The 20,124-nt window shown below is 50.7% G+C and overlaps 1 protein-coding gene across 2 annotated transcripts in view; it reads right to left on the bottom strand.

Moving 5' to 3' along the window:
* FAM193A (family with sequence similarity 193 member A) overlaps nucleotides 1-16,559 on the bottom strand; it is a 140,017-nt gene extending 123,458 nt beyond the window's left edge. For both annotated transcript variants that reach the window (XM_056554981.1, XM_056554982.1), the window contains exon 1: nucleotides 16,169-16,559. In XM_056554981.1, the coding sequence (XP_056410956.1) occupies nucleotides 16,169-16,393 (225 nt within the window). In that variant the 5' untranslated portion in view covers nucleotides 16,394-16,559. The remainder of the gene's footprint in view (nucleotides 1-16,168) is intronic.
* Nucleotides 16,560-20,124: the final 3,565 nt, after the last annotated feature.

The raw sequence follows: 20,124 nt of genomic DNA, 5'->3' as shown, positions 1-20,124 counted from the left end.
GACCTCCAGTTGTTGCAAAACTACAACTCCCAGCATGCCCGGAAAGCCATTGGTTGTCCGGGCATGCTGGGAGTTGTAGTTTTGCAACATCTGGAGGTCTGCAGGTTGGAGACCACTGGCGTACAGTATAGAGTTCCAGCACCCGGCGGCCCCCAACAAAGAGGAGGAGGGCAGTTCTTGAAGGTGACATATGTGAGTAGTAGCCCACTCGGCTGATCATTAATTGGGGGGGGGGGGGGGGGGCGCAGAACAGCGCTGGCGGGTCACATAGGATTAGTTCCCCAACGTGGGGACAGCGCATCGCTGGGCAGATAATACATTCCCGAGGGGGAGGGGCCAAACTGGTATTGCGGTATGGGGGAAAGTTCATATTGTGCAGCCCAAAAAATTTGGTATGAACCCGTATACCGCACAGCCCTAATGTGAATAGAACATCACTCATTCATATTTCTCTCTAAGAGCGGGGATTGGCTGCAACCATCTGGCCAATCACCACTCTGGGCGGAAAATATGAATGAGTGATGTTCTATTCACATCACTGGCCGGCCCGGAGTATAGTGCAGAGATGTGAGCGGTGTATAGAGCCGCTCCGCATCTCTGCTATATTATGGACGATCGCAACGGGTGTCAGGAGTGACACCTGGGGCGATATGTCTATTAGTACCGGTACTACTACTCCCATCATGAAACAGTCTCGTTTCATGCTGGGAGTAGTAGTACTACCTAAAAAATGCAAAAAGATTGAGAAAAAAAGGAAAACACTATTTAAAAAAAATTTATTTTGTTATAAAAAAATTTTTTCGTTAAATACATTTTTTCTCATCCCTACTGCATTTTTTGTTGCCAAAAGGGGCCAAAAATGCAATTTCCACTCAAATGCAAAAACGCAAGAAAAAACGTCAGACGCAGGAAATTGCACTGGAGTTTTTTCGGGTGTTTTTTTTTTCACACAAAAAAACTCCTCAGACAGATTGATCAATCTGCCTCTAAATGAGTCTCAAGTATGAATGACACCATGCAGCAAGACCTGCGTTACTCGTACCCGAAAGGGCTGACAAATACGCTGGATAGGGGAACAAGCTACCCCAAAGACTGGTCAAAAGGGATAAAATATGTGAACCCTCATAAGTACAAGAAAGGTAATTTGACTGAACCACCATGCAATTGTCTTGTGCATTTTCTAGCCCGGCATCCAAACCTGTGTGCCTCCAGTTGTTGCAAAACTACAACTCCCAGCATGTACTGATCGCCGAAGGGCTTGCTGGAAGTTGTAGTTTTGCAACAGCTGGAGGCACACTGGTTTGGAAAACACTGTTCTAGCCTATGACCTACAACAGAAGTAACATTGATCACAATAAATATTGCAGCATAGGTGCTCTGCTGCAACTTGCAGTTCTACACTTCGGAAAGACCCCTTGTGCTGCACGCTTGCATTAAAAGGGGGTATACTTCTGCTGTCAATGTTATTGCTCCAAAATTGTGAACTCTGCAAAAAATAACCAGATCACAGACGGATCTCATGCAAGTGAATGGGGTACGTTGGGACCCGAGAGTAGCTGTTTGCATCCAACCAGTTTTGGGGTCCAATCAAAAAAAAAAAAAAAAAAAAAAAAAAAGCCGATCGGACGCTTAACAGGTTGAATGCAAATGGAAATGTGAACGGGCCCTTATAAATCTCATACCATGTCTTGTCAACAACTACTGTGCAGACCTATGTGTTTCCATAGTAACAGTGTAAACAAATCTATTGTCTTTGTACTGTATGAGATTTAATGATTGTGAATGGAAACATTTTGGGGAGAGTTGCCCATAGCAACCAATCACATTGCTTCTTTCATTTTGTAGAGGCCTTATCAAAAATGAAAGAAGTGATCTGATTGGTTGCTATGGACAACTCAGCAACTTTTCCTCTGGACGGGTTTTGATAAATCTCCCCCTTTGTTTGCACATTCCGAAGCTTAAAAAAAAAAAAAAAACCTGTACAGGCTTAAGGCCAGATTCACACTGCGTAGAATTTTGTGGCATGTTTATCTTTTTTTGGGTCCGTAACCAGCACACAAAATAAAAAATAAAAAAAAGTTGCAGATTATGGCCAAAAGTGCATGTAAAAATAAGTAATTTGCAAAACTTTTACACAGTGTGATCTCATTTCAAGTCAGACCCTGCAGAATCCCCCAGAAATCTGCCATGGATTACAGCAGTGTTTTCCAAACAGAGTACCTCCAGCTGTTGCCAAACTACAACTCCCAGCATGACAGGACAGCCAAAAGCTGGCTGTCGCAGACTTTTGCACGAAGAATTTCCACTGCGGAAACTCAGTCGCAGACACCATTAAAGTCAATAGTGTCTGCGGCGTATTTTCAACAGCTTAAATTTCGTTAAGGAACATCTGTGGAACCGCCCACCCCGTTCAAATTTAAAGCGGGAAACACGTTACGAGTTCGCTAGTAAATCCGCCTGTGTGACCGAGCCCTAAGGGTCAGCTTACAAGTACATGTTTCTTGCAGCAGATTTTGACTTCAATAAGTACCAAAATCTACAACAGAAAAAAAACGCACATGTGAACTGACCCTAAGGGTAGGGTCACATGTGCCATATTGTCTGCAGCTGATTTTGCTTCCCATTGACTTCAATGCAGACAAGGTTTTAAAAAAATCTCATCCACATCTCAAAAAAAAAAATCTGCATATTTTGTTGCAGATTTAAAGGGGTGTTCTGAACGCTGGAGACGGGAGCTAATGACGTCATAGACCAGCCCCCTCAATGCAAGTCTATGGGAGGGGGCGTGACCGCTGTCGCGCCACCTCCTATATACTTGCATTGAGGGGGCGGGGCGTGACGTCATGAGAAGGCGCAATTCACAGGGAAAAACTGCATCAAAACCATGATATTACATACACAGATTTAATCACTGATTTGCAGTGAGTAGACTTTTCTTGAAGCAGAGTGGTTTGCTGGAGTTTAAAAAAAAAAATTAAAAAAATAAAATTAAAAATCACATGACAAGTTTGTTTCGGAAATTTCTGCAACTGTCCTATCCATGTGAAATATCCCTAGAAATTCCTGCTACAAAAAAAATAAAAAAAAATTTAAAAATTTTTAAAAAAAGAATTAAAAAAATGTTTACAAACCTACCACGTGAACGTATCCATTGTAAACAATTCTCTAATCAGTTGCACTGTGTTATTCTTGTTTTGAGCCCCAAACAGATAAGCCTAAATTGAGCCACTGTAACAAACCCTCAGCTGTATGAGCCAGGCTAGCTTAGGAGGAGTTTTCAGCATCAAAGGCCATGTTGATAAGGAATTTTTATTTTCTAGATTGTCCACCGGGGAAAAAAAAAAAATCTAGTGGACATTCCACAAATAGCGGGCGCTGTCGCTAGAACTGCTCAGAAATGCGCCATCTCCAAAGACTGTAACGTACTTTCGAGCGGATTCCGCAGAAAGAATTGACATTTTTGTGGAGGCCGGAATCGAGATTTCTGCGGAAGGTGTTTATGCTGCAAAAATTCCACCGTATGTACGGTGCAGCAGAATTCCATTAAAAATGGGACTCTGCTGCAATGGAATATCAGAGCTGAATATTTCATCAGGATTCCGCTCAGAAATTCCTCCATGTTAACGTGGCCTTAATATAAACAAATGCATGTTTGGCTCTACTGAGGGCAAGTGGAGCAGAATTAAAGATAAATTAGTATTAAGGCAAATTCAGCCTCTGAATCAGTGACTGAAATACACAAAGAATTTGACACAGATTCGGCGTGGATATTAAAGCTCCCATTTGTGGCAGGAGAAGAAGCCCATGTGGAAATGTTCAGAGACATCAAGTCTTTTTTTTTTTTTAAGATGCTGAATCATCCATGTTTTTTCAGCACAGATTTTTCTTTCAAGTACCAATAGTGAAAGCCAATTCCCATTGGACGGGTAACGGAATCCATTAGAACAGCCATGGATTCCCTGTCCAAATCGGCACCTATTTTATCATGTAACTGCAACTTTAGGGTCTGTTCACACCGAGTAATTTGAGACTGAACCCGAATTGTATTCAATGTGTCAAATTCCACTTTGAATCAGATTCCCATTTGTTTTAACATGATTTAAGCGAGTTTGTATACACAGCATTATTTCTGTGTGGACGGATGAATTGTACAATCTGCTAGAATCTGGGAGTAAATTACAATTAAATCAATGGGGCAATTAAATCAATAAGTCCCAATTCCTGAAGAGAATTTCTGCTCCAAAGTTTTAGGGTGCGTTCACACACTAGTAACTAGCAGCAGATTTTCCGCTGCAAATTACGCTACCATTCATTTGAATGGGTCCACGGACAGTCCGCAAATCTGACACTATGGCGGACTTTCTGTGGACCCATTTAAATCAATCGTAGCGTAACTCGCAGCGGGTTTCCCGCTGCTAGTTACTAGCGTGTGAACGCACCCTGAGCGAGGATCCCTGAGCGAGTGTAAGTGTACCCACAACGGAAATTTCTCCTAGCAGATATTCCTTATGCAGCAGCCGCTGCTGATATCGATTGGCGCTATGACCTAGCAGACCTACAGCATCCCCACTGACGGCAATGCAGTCTGCTCAGATTTAAAGCAGAAAGAATGAATATGTATAAGTCCAGGAATATGTATAAGTCCAGGAATTTAAAATTTGCGCTGCTGAAATTCCACTATGGGCACAGAGCTGCAGAATCTCAATGAAAACAATGGGAGCCTGCCACAAGCGGAATTCCACTCAATAAATCCAAAAGTAATTGCCGTTCACACTTCAGAATTCAGTGAACAAATTTTTTCTGCAGAAATTTCCTCACTGAAATACCTGCTTCATAAAAAAATTTGAGCTGAAAAGCACTTATTTTCTGCGTCGAAATTTAAAGTCCCATTGACTTAACAGGCTTTTACTAAGGGATTCCAGCGGAACTATTGACATATCTATTCTTCTGCCAGAATGAATAAGTGTTCCACGTGGAAATTACCTTGTGTGCGGACAACCCCAAGAAATCCTAAGAAGTCTGACGCAGAATTTAAAAGGGGTTATCCAGTAAAAAGCTTTTATATATCAACTGGCTCCAGAAATGACTTCTATTAAAAAAATATTAATCCTTTCAGTACTTATGAGCTGCTGAAGTTGAGTTGCTCTTTTCTGTCTAAGTGCTCTCTGATGACACGTGTCTCGGGAACTGTCCAGAGTAGAAGCAAATCCCCACAGCAAACCTCTTCTACTCTGTGCAGTTCCCGAGACAAGCAGAGATGTCAGCAGAGAGCACTGTTGCCAGACAAAACAACTCAACTTCAGCAGCTGATAATTATTGGAAGGATTAAGATATTTTTATAGAAGCAATTTACAAATATTTTTCACTTCTCGGAGCCAATTTAAATAAAATAAAAAAGTATTAGCCTGGAATATCCCTTTATACATTACTTGCAGATTCTGCCATGATTTTCCGTATTGTGAACAAGCCCTTAGAGTCAATGCCCTGTTCTAGTTGTATGGCAAATTCCGTCAGTGCGTGGTCAGGACATCACCTAAGCCAATGACCCCATAACTTGTCGCCCTCCAGCTGTTGCAAAAATGCCTCGTCAGGGGGAATTACAGTTTTGCAACAGCTAAGACACAGGTTGGGGGATTACTGACCTAAGCCATGGGCCAGGATATTAGATTTGCAAAAAAATAAAAAAAAAGTTGCCACCTTGAATTTTGCAATCCAATGGCACAAGACAATATCAACCAGGCATGGTTTTTGGTGTGAAACCATCATCATGCCCCAAGATTATAGTGTCGCACAACATCTGGTCTGAGACGGAAAGCTGCAGATGAACATCACTGGTGAAACCCAACAGCAGAACCTGCCAGACCAGTGTTTCCAAATCAGTGTGCCTCCAGCTGTTGCAAAACTACATCTCCCAGCATGCCCGGACAGCCTTCGGCTGTCCGGGCATGCTGGGAGCTGTAGTTTTGCAACAGCTGGAGGCACACTGGTAGGGAAACTAGTCTAGAAATTACTGTGCACATCCAGGTGCACTCTCCTGGGCCATATACAGTGCAGAGGCGACCATATCACACTGGTGCAACTACCATGCACAGATCCTAAGGGAGAGGACCCAGGTACAATATTTACAAGGTGGCATGAAGATGCATTCACTTGGAGGTATAGACGTTCATGGAAACCAAATATAACTGCAACCAATGCTCTATGGTGAGAAACCGAGATCCAGCACCAGGCTGAAAACATCGCTATCTAAGGCCAGGCTCACATTTAGGATTTTTGTCAATATTTTCATCAAAAAAAAAATCAGGAGGGAGGCAAAATATGGTGCAAAACTTTTCATTTAAGTTTTATTTTCCCCACTGGTAGTTTTTTTGCAAAAATAAAATAAAAAATCAATATAAATTTAAAGTTGTGAGGTCGATCTTCAAATCCAGCGCAGACACAGGCAACGCAACCGTACCACGCTGAGCGAAGTTCAATGCATCAGAAAAGCAATTGTGCACAGAACTTCACAAAGCGTGGCACGGTTACCTAGGCAACTGTACATCTGCTCAGGATGGCCTGCGTCTTCCCTGCACTGGGAATTAAAATTGCGCAGACTCACAACTTTAGACTTTTTTTTTTTTATTAACTCTTTACCTTTAAAACACTGCCACTCTTGCCCACTGGCTATATCTCTCTGGTATTGCAACGTTCACTTGAAACATGGCCAACCTGCAACATCCTACACATGAGTGGAGTCATTTCACATAAACAAATATCGATTAGGACCCTTCCTATTTCCTTCAAAACAGTGCCACTGTTGTCTACTGGCTACGTCAGGTATTGCATTGTTCACTTGAACAGCCTGCAATATCACAGCCAGCCCATACACAAAAGCGATGCAGTTTGCCTACAGTCATGGCCGGAAATGTTGGTACTCCTAAAATTTTTCTAGAAAATTAAGTATTTCTCACAGAAAAGGATTGCAGTAACACATGTTTTGCTATACACATGTTTATTCCCTTTATGTAAATTGGAACTAAACCAAAAAAGGGAGGAAAAAAAGCAAATTGGACATAATGTCACAAAACAAAAAATAGGCTGGACAAAATTATTGGTACCCTTTCAAAATTGTGGAAAAATAAGATTGTTTCAAGCATGTGATGCTCCTTTAAACTCACCTGGGGCAAGTAACAGGTGTGGGCAATATAAAAAGCACACCTGAATGCACATAAAAAGGAGAGAAGTTCACTTAGTCTTTGCATGTGTGTGTGTGTGTGTGTGTCATATGAAGATTGGACAACAGAAAGAGGAGAAGAGAACTGTCTGAGGACTTGAGAACCAAAATTGTGGAAAAATATCAACAATCTCAAGTTTTCAAGTCCTTCTCCAGAGATCTAGATTTGCCTTTGTCCACAATGCACAAGATTATCAAGAAGATTGCAACCCATGGCACTGTAGCTAATCTCCCTGGGCGTAGACTGAAGAGAAAAATTGATGAAAGGTGTCAACGCAGGATAGTCCGGATGGTGGATAAGCAGCCCCAAACAAGTTCCAAAGATATTCAAGCTGTCCTGCAGGCTCAGGGAGCATCAGTGTCAGCGCGAACTATCCGCCAACATTTAAATGAAATGAAACGCTATGGCAGGAGACCTAGGAGGACCCCACTGCTGACAGACATAAAAAAGCAAGACTACATTTTGCCAAAATGAACTTGAGTAAATAAATCCTTCTGGGAAGACGCCTTGTGGACAGAGGAGACCAAGATACAGCTTTTTGGTAAAGCACATCATTCTACTGTTTACCGAAAACAGAGTGAGGCCTACAAAGAAAAGAACACAGCACCTACAGTGAAATATGGTGAAGGTTCATTGATGTTTTGGGGTTGTTTTGCTGCCTCTGGCATTGGGTGCCTTGAATGTGGGCAAGGCATCATGATCTTAGGATTACCAATGGATTTTGGGTCGCACTGTACAGCCCAGTGTCAGAAAGCTGGGTTTGCTTCCGAGATCTTGGGTCTTCCAGCAGGACAATGACTCCAAACATACGTCAAAAAGCCCCCAGAAATGGATGGCAACAAAGTGCTGGAGAATTCTGAAGTGGCAGCAATGAGTCCAGATCTAAATCCCATTGAACACCTGTGGAGAGATCTTAAAATTGCTGTTGGGAAAAGGCGCCTTCCAATAAGAGAGACCTGGAGCAGTTTGCAAAGGAAGAGTGGTCCAACATTCCGGCTGAGAGGTGTAAGAAGCTTATTGATGATTATAGGAAGCGACTGATTTCAGTTATTTTTTCCAAAGGGTATGCAACCAAATATTAGGTTAAGGGTGCCAATAATTTTGTCCAGCCCACTTTTGGAGTTTGGTGTGACATTATGTCCAATTAGCTTTTTTTTTCTTCTTTTTTGGTTTAGTTCCAATACGCACAAAGGGAATAAATAAACATGTGTATAGCAAAACATGTGTTACTGCAATCATTGTCTGTGAGAAATACTTCAATTTCTTGAAAAATTTTGGGGGTGCCAACATTTACGGGCATTACTGTATTTAAAACGTGGCTGATCACAAGAGTGGCACTATTTCCCATAAACAAAATCACTGTTTCCTAATCACTCGAGACCCTACCTTTTCTACAAGACAGCGCCACACTTGTCCACTGGCACTGTCATGCATTGCAACATTCAGCTGAAGTGTGGCCAATCTACAATACCGCACACAAAAGCAGCGTAGTATCCACACACAATCGGATTCTAACGGCGCACAACACTATCCTTTTCCTTTCAAAACAGCGCCACTCTGTTCCATTGGCTATGTCAGATCAGCAAATCTCGCATTACCAAACACAAGAGCAGCAGGGTTGCCCCTTTAACAAAATCACTGTTTCCTAATCACACACGACCCCCTACATTTATCTTCAAACAGCGCCACTCTCGTCCATTGGCTGTGTCAGGTATTGCATTGCTTACTTTAGACGTGGCCAATCTGCAGTACAATACCCATACACAAAAGTGGCGCAGCTTCCCCATAAGCTCAATAAAGTCACCGATTTCTCATATGTGTTTTACTATCCTGTTATTGTAAGATTGTTAAAATTCTTCTAAAATAAAGAATTATTCAAAAAAAAAATATATATATATATATATAAAATAAAACACTAAACAAACTGCTTTCTAATCGCACACAACCCTACATTTTAATCCTTCAAAACAGCACCCCCTTCTTCCACTGGCCACATCTGGTATTGCAATGCTGACTTGAAAAGTGTCCGATCTTCAATACCGTACACCAGCGTGGTGCCATATAGAATCCTAACCTGGAACAGTAACGACAACGTATACGTTACTTATCAAAAAAATTGGATTCAACAGATTCAAATTGGGACTTGTAGTTCCACAACCAAAGACCATTACCAAATGAGGCCCCTTACACACTATCAAATTCCACCGTTTTCAAGATCCATTTAAGGTTCCGTTGTGAAAACCCTTAAAAATTGACCGTTACAAAATCCCGTTCTTGTCTATGGATTTTTTATATTATCCGTTTTAAACCGTCATAGCCCCTTCTTAATAACGGACGTTATTTTGTGATGGAGAAAAAAACTGAAGAAATAGCGCAATAGTATTAATAACAGGATATGACGGGTTAAAACAGATAATGTAAAAATCTCAGACTATAACGGGAGACGATTTTAAAGGAAAACTGACAGCTTTCTCCCCCCGCACTAACCAGCGGTACTGGCTGGTAGTGCAGGGGACGCTGAACAGTTTGATCCTTACCGTGCCCGGATCCGCCGCGCCCGTTCGGCCGTAATCTATTTTCGGTATATGCAAATGAGGTCTAACTGGCACTCTGACGTCAGTGTCCGCCGGGCCGCCCAGCTCATCAATATCCCTCCCCTCTCTCCATTACAGAGTGGGGAGAAGAGGGAGAGGAGGGGGGGGGGGGGGGAGAAGAGGGAGAGGAGGGGGGGAGAAGAGGGAGAGGGGGAGAAGAGGGAGAGGGGAGAAGAGGGAGAGGGGGAGAAGAGGGAGAGGAGGGAGAGGGGGAGAAGAGGGAGAGGAGGGGGGGGGGAGAAGAGGGAGAGGAGGGGGGGGGGGGGGAGAAGAGGGAGAGGAGGGGGGGGGGGGGGAGAAGAGGGAGAGGAGGGGGGGGGGGAGAAGAGGGAGAGGAGGGGGGGGGGGAGAAGAGGGAGAGGAGGGGGGGGGGGGGGGGGGGGAGAGGGAGAGGAGGGGGGGGGGGGGGGGGGGGGGGAGAAGAGGGAGAGGAGGGGGGGGGGGGGGGAGAAGAGGGAGAGGAGGAGGGGGGGGGGGGGGGAGGGAGAAGAGGGAGAGGAGGGGGGGGGGGGGGAGGAGAGAGGGGGGGGGGGGGAGAGAGGGAGAGGAGGGAGGGGGGGGGGGAGAAGAGGAGAGGAGGGGGGGGGGAGAAGAGGGAGAGGAGGGGGGGGGGAGAAGAGGGAGAGGAGGGGGGGAGGAGAAGAGGGAGAGGAGGGGGGGAGGAGAAGAGGGAGAGGAGGGGGGGGGGGAGAAGAGGGAGAGGGGGGGAGAAGAGGGAGAGGAGGGGGGGGGAGAAGAGGGAGAGGAGGGGGGGGGGAGAAGAGGGAGAGGAGGGGGGGAGGAGAAGAGGGAGAGGAGGGGGAGGAGAAGAGGGAGAGGAGGGGGGGGGGGGGAGAAGAGGGAGAGGGGGGGGGAGAAGAGGGGGGGGGGGGAGAAGAGGGGGGGGGGAGAAGAGGGAGAGGAGGGAGGGGGGGGGGAGAAGAGGGAGAGGAGGGGGGGGGGGGAGAAGAGGGAGAGAGGGGGGAGGAGGGGGGGGAGAAGAGGGAGAGGAGGGGGGGGGAGAAGAGGGAGAGGAGGGGGGGGGAGAAGAGGGAGAGGAGGGGGGGAGAAGAGGGAGAGGGGGGGGGAGAAGAGGGAGAGGGGGGGGAGGAGGAAGAGGGAGAGGAGGGGGGGGGGGAGAGAGAGGGAGGGGGGGGAGGGGGGAGAGGAGAGGGGGAGAGGAGAGGAGGGGGGGGGGAGAAGAGGGAGAGGGGTGGGGGGGGGAGAGAAGAGGGAGAGGAGGGGGGGGGGGGGAGAGAGGGAGAGGAGGGGGGGGGGAGAAGAGGGGGGAGGGGGGGGGGAGAAGAGGGAGAGGAGGGGGGGGGGGAGAAGAGGGAGAGGAGGGGGGGGGGGGGAGAAGAGGGTGAGGAGGGGGGGGGGGGGGGAGAGGAGAAGGGGAGAGGAGGGGGGGGGGGGGGAGAGAAGAGGGGAGAGGAGGAGGGGGGGGGGGGGGGGGAGAAGAGGGAGAGGAGGGGGGGGGGTGGAGAGGAGGGGGGGGGGGAGAAGAGGGAGAGGAGGGGGGGGGGGGGAGAAGAGGAGAGGGGGGGGGGAAGAGGGAGAGGGAGGGGGGGGGAGAGAAGAGGGAGAGGAGGGGGGGGTGAGGGGAGGGGGGGGGAGAAGAGGGAGAGGAGGGGGGAGGAGAAGAGGGAGAGGAGGGGGGGGGGGAGAGAGGGAGAGGAGGGGGGGGGGGGAGAAGAGGGAGAGGGGGGGGGGGAGAAAGGGAGAGGAGGGGGGGAGGGAGAAGAGGGAGAGGGGGGGAGAAGAGGGAGAGGAGGGGGGGGGAGAAGAGGGAGAGGAGGGGGGGGGAGAAGAGGGAGAGGGGGGGGGGAGGAGAAGAGGGAGAGGAGGGGGGAGGAGAAGAGGGAGAGGAGGGGGGGGGGGGGAGAAGAGGGAGAGGGGGGGGGAGAAGAGGGGGGGGGGGGGAGAAGAGGGGGGGGGGAGAAGAGGGAGAGGAGGAGGGGGGGGAGAAGAGGGAGAGGAGGGGGGGGGGGGAGAAGAGGGAGAGGAGGGGGGGGGAGAAGAGGGAGAGGAGGGGGGGGGGAGAAGAGGGAGAGGAGGGGGGGAGAAGAGGGAGAGGGGGGGGGAGAAGAGGGAGAGGGGGGGGAGGAGAAGAGGGGAGGAGGGGGGGGGAGAAGAGGGAGAGGAGGGGGAGGGGGGGAGAAGAGGGAGAGGAGGGGGGGGGGAGAAGAGGGAGAGGAGGGGGGGGGAGAGAAGAGGGAGAGGGGGGGGGGGAGAAGAGGGAGAGGGGGGGGAGAAGAGGGAGAGGGGGGGGGGAGAAGAGGGAGAGGGGGGGGGGAGAAGAGGGAGAGGGGGGGGGAGAAGAGGGAGAGGGGGGGGAGAAGAGGGAGAGGGGGGGGAGAAGAGGGAGAGGGGGGAGAAGAGGGAGAGGGGGGGAGAAGAGGGAGAGGGGGGGAGAAGAGGGAGAGGGGGGAGAAGAGGGAGAGGGAGAGGAGGGGGGGAGGGGGGGAGAGGAGGGGGGGAGAGGAGAGAGAGGAGGGGGGGAGAAGAGGGAGAGGAGGGGGGAGAGGAGGGAGAGGAGGGGGGGGGAGAAGAGGGAGAGGAGGGGGGGGGAGAAGAGGGAGAGGAGGGGGGGGGGAGAAGAGGGAGAGGAGGGGGGGGGGGGGGGGGGGAGAAGAGGGAGAGGAGGGGGGGGGGGGGGGAGAAGAGGGAGAGGAGGGGGGGGGAGGGAGAGGAGGGGGGGGGGGGGGGAGAAGAGGGAGAGGAGGGGGGGGGGGGGAGAAGAGGGAGAGAGGGGGGGGGAGAAGAGGGAGAGGAGGGGGGGGGAGAAGAGGGAGAGGAGGGGGGGAGGAGAAGAGGGAGAGGAGGGGGGGAGGAGAAGAGGGAGAGGAGGGGGGGGGGGGGAGAAGAGGGAGAGGGGGGGGAGAAGAGGGAGAGGAGGGGGGGGGGGAGAAGAGGGAGAGGAGGGGGGGGGGGAGAAGAGGGAGAGGAGGGGGGGAGGAGAAGAGGGAGAGGAGGGGGGAGGAGAAGAGGGGAGAGGAGGGGGGGGGGGGGGAGAGGGAGAGGGGGGGGGGAGAAGAGGGGGGGGGGGAGAAGAGGGAGAGGAGGAGGGGGGGGGGAGAAGAGGGAGAGGAGGGGGGGGGGGGGGAGAAGAGGGAGAGGAGGGGGGGGGAGAAGAGGGAGAGGAGGGGGGGGGGGAGAAGAGGGAGAGGAGGGGGGTGAAGAGGGAGAGGGGGGGGGGAGAAGAGGGATGAGGGGGGGGAGGAGAAGAGGGAGAGGAGGGGGGGGGAGAAGAGGGGAGTGAGGGGGGAGGGGGGGAGAAGAGGGAGAGGAGGGGGGGGGGGGAGAAGAGGGAGAGGAGGGGGGGGGGAGAGAAGAGGGAGAGGGGGGGGGGGAGAAGAGGGAGAGGGGGGGGAGAAGAGGGAGAGGGGGGGGGAGAAGAGGGAGAGGGGGGGGGAGAAGAGGGAGAGGGGGGGGGGGGGAGAAGAGGGAGAGGGGGGGGAGAAGAGGGAGAGGGGGGGGAGAAGAGGGAGAGGGGGGGGGAGAAGAGGGAGAGGGGGGGAGAAGAGGGAGAGGGGGGGAGAAGAGGGGAGAGGGGGGGGAGAAGAGGGAGAGGGAGAGGAGGGGGGGAGGGGGGGGAGAGGAGGGGGGGGAGAGGAGAGAGAGGAGGGGGGGAGAAGAGGGAGAGGAGGGGGGGAGAGGAGGGAGAGGAGGGGGGGGGGGGAGAAGAGGGAGAGGAGGGGGGGGGGGAGAAGAGGGAGAGGAGGGGGGGGGAGAAGAGGGAGAGGAGGGGGGGGGAGAAGAGGGAGAGGAGGGGGGGGGGGAAGAGGAGAGGAGGGGGGGGAGAGAGGGAGAGGAGGGGGGGGGGAAGAGGGAGAGGAGGGGGGGGGAGAAGAGGGAGAGGAGGGGGGGGAGAAGAGGGAGAGGAGGGGGGGGAGAGGAGGGGGGGGGAGAAGAGGGAAGAGGAGGGGGGGGAGAGGAGGGGGGGGGAGAAGAGAGGAGAGGAGGGGGGGAAGAGGAGGGGGAGGAGAAGAGGGAGAGGAGGGGGGGGAGAAGAGGAGGGGGGGAGAAGAGGAGGGGGGGGAGAAGAGGAGGGGGGGAGAAGAGGAGGGGGGGAGAAGAGGGGAGGAGGGGGGGAGGGAGAGGAGGGGGGGGGGGAGAAGAGGGAGAGGGGGGGGGGGGAGAAGAGGGAGAGGGGGGGGAGAAGAGGGAGAGGGGGGGGAGAAGAGGGAGAGGGGGGGGAGAAGAGGGAGAGGGGGGAGAAGAAGAGGGAGAGGGGGGGAGAAGAGGGTGAGGGGGGGGGGGAGAAGAGGGAGAGGGAGAGGAGGGGGGGGAGGGGGGGGAGAGGGTGGGGGGAGAGGAGGGGGGGGAGAGGAGAGAGAGGGAGGGGGGGAGAAGAGGGAGAGGAGGGGGGGAGAGGAGGGAGAGGAGGGGGGGGGAGAAGAGGGAGAGGAGGGGGGGGGAGAAGAGGGAGAGGAGGGGGGGGGAGAAGAGGGAGAGGAGAGGGGGGGGGAGAAGAGGAGAGGAGGGGGGGGGAGAAGAGGGAGAGGAGGGGGGGGGAGAAGAGGGAGAGGAGGGGGGGGAGAAGAGGGAGAGGAGGGGGGGAGAGGAGGGGGGGGGGGAGAAGAGGGAGAGGAGGGGGGGGAGAGGAGGGGGGGGGAGAAGAGGGAGAGGAGGGGGGGAGAGGAGGGGGGGAGTAGAGGGAGAGGAGGGGGGGGGGGGAGAAGAGGAGGGGGGGAGAAGAGGAGGGGGGGGAGAAGAGGAGGGAGGGAGAAGGAGGAGGGGGGGGAGAAGAGGAGGGGGTGGAGAAGAGGGAGAGGAGGGGGGAGGGAGAGGAGGGGGGGGGGGGAGAAGAGGGAGAGGAGGGGGGGGGGGGGGGTGAAGAGGGAGAGGAGGGGGGGGGGGGGGGGAGAAGAGGGAGAGGAGGGGGGGGGGGGAGAAGAGGGAGAGGAGGGGGGGGGAGAGGAGGGGGGGGGAGAGGAGGGGGGGGGAGAGGAGGGGGGGGGAGAGGAGGGGGGGGGGAGAAGAGGGAGAGGAGGGGGGGGGAGAGGGGGAGAGGAGGGGGGGAGAAGGGGGAGAGGAGGGGGGGGGAGAAGAGGGAGAGGAGGGGGGGGGGGAGAAGAGGGAGAGGAGGGGGGGGGGAGAAGAGGGAGGAGGGGGGGGGGAGAAGAGGGAGAGGAGGGGGGGGGAGAAGAGGGAGAGGAGGGGGGGGGGAGATGAGGAGAGGAGGGGGGGGGGTGAAGAGGGAGAGGGAGGGGGGGGGGGGAGAAGAGGGTGAGGAGGGGGGGGGGTGAAGAGGGAGAGAGGGGGGGGGGAGAAGAGGGAGAGGAGGGGGGGGGGGGGAGAAGAGGGAGAGGGGGGGGGGGAAGAGGGAGAGGAGGGGGGGGGGGGAGAAGAGGGAGAGGAGGGGGGGGGAGAAGAGGGAGAGGAGGGGGGGGGAGAAGAGGGAGAGGAGGGGGGGGAGAGGGGGGGGGGGAGAGGGGGGGGGAGAGGGGGGGGGGAGAAGAGGGGGGGAGAAGAGGGGGGGAGAAGAGGGGGGGGAGGGAGAAGAGGGGGGGGGGAGAAGAGGGGGGGGGAGAAGAGGGGGGGGGAGAAGAGGGGGGGGGGAGAAGGGGGGGGGAGAAGAGGGGGGGGAGAAGAGGGGGGGAATATTGATGGGCTGGGCAGGCACTGACGTCAGAGTGCCAGTTGGCACCCTCATTTGCATATATATATATCGAAAATAGAAGATTACGGCCGAACGGCGCGGCGGATCCGGGCATGGTAAGGATCAAACTGATAAGCGTCCCCCACAACTACCAGCCAGTACCACTGGTTAGTGGGGGGGGGTGGGGGAAGAAAGATGACAGTTTTCCTTTAAGGTTTTTTTTTTTTTTTTTATAACGGAACATTAAACGGATCTTTAAAAATGGTTGAATTTTATAGTGTACAAGGGGCCCTAACCAGATGCCTTTGCGTACAGCTCTGTTCACACACACGAATAAGGCGTTTCCAAACTAGAATGCCTCCAGCTGTTGCAAAACTACAACTCCCAGCATGTCCGGACAGCCTTCGGCTGTCCGGGCATGCTGGGAGTTGTAGTTTTGCAATGACTGGTTAGGGAAACACCAGCCTATAAACAAACCAAGAAGCATAATGGTGGTGCCCACTGGTTTACTCTATAGTGGTTTCCATGACAACTGCAGCATCATTACCATAGAGAACCAGGATAGACAAGAGTGTCCCTTTAGAAGGCGCACAGCCCTCGGGCACCCTATAGTACACCCTACAGTACACCCCATAGAATACACTAGATATCAGGCTCTGCAGCACACACCTATTGCCATGCACATCACCGGGCACACGTATAGGCAGGGCCCCGGTATGACAGCACTGGGTGCAGGGCAGTACCACTATGGGGTATCCCCCCCGGCAGCTCACCTCAGTCCCGGGCGGGGTGGAGGAGATGAGGCCTGCCCCCGCTGCTCCGCCCGCTCCTCCGCTGCTTCCTCCGGCCGCCGAGCCGTGCTGTCCCCGCAGAGCGGCCGCCGCCTTCACATCCCCGGCTGCGCTGCCGTTGCTGCCGCTACTGCTGCCGCTGCTGCTGCCTCCGCCCCGCTTGTTCTTCCTCCGCTTCGCCCCTCTCTTGGCGTCGGCCGGGCTCATGTCTGAGCTTATAACACCGTCTGCTCTACCGAGAGCCGCACACCGGAGCTCTACCGAAGAAAATGGCGGGGGCCGGGGGGGGGGGTGCGAGGATATACCCGGCAACGATACAGCACCGGGCAACGGAGAAAGCGAACAACCGACTATAGCGGAGCCGAGCTAGACTCCAATACAAGGAGGAAAGCTATTCCCGTCTTACGCACGGACGTCATCGCGTAATCCAACGTCAACGTGCTGCTGGGGTCCGAACACACTCTCTCTGCTGCCACCTACAGGAGACTCAGCGGCTGTAAAAGGAGAGAAAAGCCGCAGTATAAGCCTGGCTAAACTACAGCTCCCAGAATGCTGTGCGCCTCGTTGACTGCGATAAACGGCGAGGGGAAGTGGCTATGGCCAGCCGGGAGTTGTAGTTTACAGGCTGTAGGGATGTGTCAACAGAAAAAAAAAAAAAAAAAGAAAGAAAAAAAAAGGACAAGGTGTTAAACTTATAATAAGGCTGCATTAATATCATTATTTTATTTATTTATTTTTTAATTCAGCAATTGGATTGCGGTTTTCCATAACGAATCTCGTAGAGTAACAGCGACAAGATACGTCTCTAAAAAACAGATGTCCGTGCAAATTGGGACTCATAGTTTCACAACCACAGATTGTTACCGTATAACCAGACGGCTTTGCGTACAGCTCTGTTCGCACACGAGTGAGGTACGGTGTAAAATTTGATGTAAAAAATAAAATCGAATGACTATAAAAAAATGTATATTTCTCATTCTTGAATTTTCTAGTTTTTACTAGACTATTCAGGCGCTACTGCGCACCTGTAAACAAGAAAAAACGAGCTAACCGTTCAATGACTTACGATACAATACGATTTCCTACGAACGGAAACTGAGGCGTGTTTTGAACGCCATTTTAAGTTCAATGGCTGCGACTAGAAATATAATTTTGGTAACAAATTGTATTAATTGCGTGAATGTAAAAATTGCTACATGAATAGTGTATTTGTCACCACTTATTTCTGTTACAGTACGATTAAATGTGCTTTATACAAATACGTAGTCAAAAAGTTAAAAAAAAATCACATTTCAATAGATAAATTCAATTGTTTTGCATAAAGAAATACTGCAATTTCTTTCTTTTTTTTTTTTTTGCATTATGGAAAATCTTATGCCATTTTATACATATTTTACCTAGATATTTTATAGAAATATAATAGAAAGGGAAATTAAAAAAAAGAATTTAATAGACCTTTACCATAAAAACATTGATCGCAATTTTCCACTTTCGGGGAATACATTGTAAAATAAAAATTGTTGGCTGCTGTGCAATCCTGATTGCGCAGGTAGACTTGAACCCCATAGAGGTGTAATAGGCTCTGTTCACACTGTCATTCGGAGCCTTTTTCAGCACTTACATACCCTTTAATGCACCTTTGCTATGCTTGGCCTCAATCAGAATCTTTATTAAATTTAAAGAGGGACTGTGGGGAACTGAAACTTATTCCCTATCTACAGGATAGGGGATAAGTGTCAGATTGTGTTGATCTGACTCCTGGGATTCCCTGTGATCTCCTGTACAGGGCCCCGATATTTATTCATTCCTCTGCGCGCACCAGCCCCCGGAAAGTGACGGCCAGCTCAGTCAATCAGAATACCCCTTAAATGGGCACTGTCAGATGTTGTACATCTTTGCAAAACAAAAGTTTTTTGCAAAAAAAATTCTTTAAAAAAATTCACATTTTATTAAAGAAAACTGCCTTTGAAAATCCCACCACTAGGGGTCTCCATACCTCCTAGGACACTGATGAGTCCCACAGCAGCATGAGCGGGTCCAAGGGTCATGGACATGAGATGGCTGATTGACAAGACTGCAGAAGGAACACAGCCTGCAGCAACACTGCTGTAACAGAGTTTTAACAAACGTGCCTCCAGCTGTTGCAAAACTACAACTCCAAGCATGCCTGGATGTCTGGGAATACTGGGAGTTGTAGTTTTGCAAAAACCTGTAGGCACACAGCTGAAGGCAACACTGCTGCAAAAAAAAGAGTAATCCAAACACTGTACCTCTAACTATTCCAAAACTACAAGTCCCAGCATTACAGGACTGGCAAAGGATGATACATGAATGACAAGGGGAAAATATATAAAAAGTATGCATAAAAAAAACACTGTACTTTTAGCACTAAACCTTTGCACTAATTTAGGAAGATGCAAGTTATGCACTCACCATATTGGCCCTCATTTTCTAAGAGTGTAGGGTACCTGGGTGTATATATATATATTTTTTGTCCTCTGTTTTTTCCCGTATGTTATTTACTAAGATATCCCACGGTGTCCTTTTTTTTTTGGGCGCAAACAGGTTTTTTAATCCTCAACGTAAAGGAGAAAAAAAAAATGTGGGTTTCTCTTCAGGTATGTGAGAATCTGAGGCAAGAGACACCACCCCAACAACCAGCATTGCAAAAGCATGACATTTCCAAAGCATTTGTCGAATTCCTGAGATTAACATTTACAATATTTTGGAATACCATTTGAGCATGCATTTTTACCCAGAGGCTCCGAGCCATAGCGAAGACATTCTACAGACCAGGTGGAAGAAAAGGCTGTAAGTGGATTATGTTGGCAATACTACGAATAAAGTTGTGCAAGATGATGCAAACATCAAAGACAACGCTTTTAAAATACACATATAGAGAAAATTCCTTCACACCTGGTTGCGCAGTTTTGCCCATATTTAATATTAAGATATCTCAGGATGAAAGGAGAGTTAAGTGAACAAGTCTTTTTAATTTGGGTTTACCTTTATTTATGCATATTGGCCATAATAACCATGATTTGGAAAGTCCCGACCATTTTAACTGTTTTTACAAATGCCTCGGGCAGTGGAGTTTCCACAATCCACTCTTCTCCGCTTTTTCGTCGGGTTTTGGACAAAATACTGAGGGGCTTTGGGAAAATTTTGGGTTATGCCCATTTTTTGAGAAGCCACACCCCTTAGTACGGTTTTCTTAAACTCTCCAAGTGATTTCTGACATTTTTTTTAGACGCACAATGTCGCAGACATTGTCGCACAGACGTGCACCTAAATTTAGTCCACAAAACCCGATTAAAAATGTCGGGTTTGGCTTTGTAAATGAGGGCCATTGTCTTTGGTAGAGTAGTGTGTGTTTGTGTAAAGCTTAAAACCAGAGAGGAAAGAGTTACAGAGCAGGGCTGCCATGCTCCTCCAAGAGCAGTGAGTCAGCAGAGTGAGAGAGGAGGAGGAGTCATCACAGTGCAGGCAAGAGAGGGACACGCCCCCTCCCTTTGGATAGATCAAAAAGACATTGAGCAGCTGTAATATGCTATATTTTATGAAATATTGGTGATAGAGACATAAAAATATCACATGTACATGATCAGAATGATGTACTGAGTAACAGGTTTTTGTTTGTTTTTTGTGGCATCTGACAGGTACGCTTTAAAGAAATAATGCCAAGATTAAAAGTTATCCGCTATGCGGAGCAAAAGAAGATAACTATTTCATTATGGGGGCTTTGGCAACTGGGACCCCCACTAATCACGAGAACAGAGATACCTTGTCCTCCGAGTGAATGCCACCCCTCCATTCGCCATCTATGGGACTTAGGAACATAGTCAAGTTAAGCATTGAGCACTGTTCAGAATTCCCATATAGAGTGAAGGGAGTGGTAGTCAAAAGTGAGCATTGTCAATAGACCTCCATTCTCATGA

This window comes from Hyla sarda, chromosome 1, assembly GCF_029499605.1.
Source record: "Hyla sarda isolate aHylSar1 chromosome 1, aHylSar1.hap1, whole genome shotgun sequence".
NCBI lineage: Eukaryota > Metazoa > Chordata > Amphibia > Anura > Hylidae > Hyla > Hyla sarda.
The sequence above is the reverse complement of the archived record's forward strand: the minus strand, read 5'-3'. Positions and strand labels throughout refer to the sequence as shown.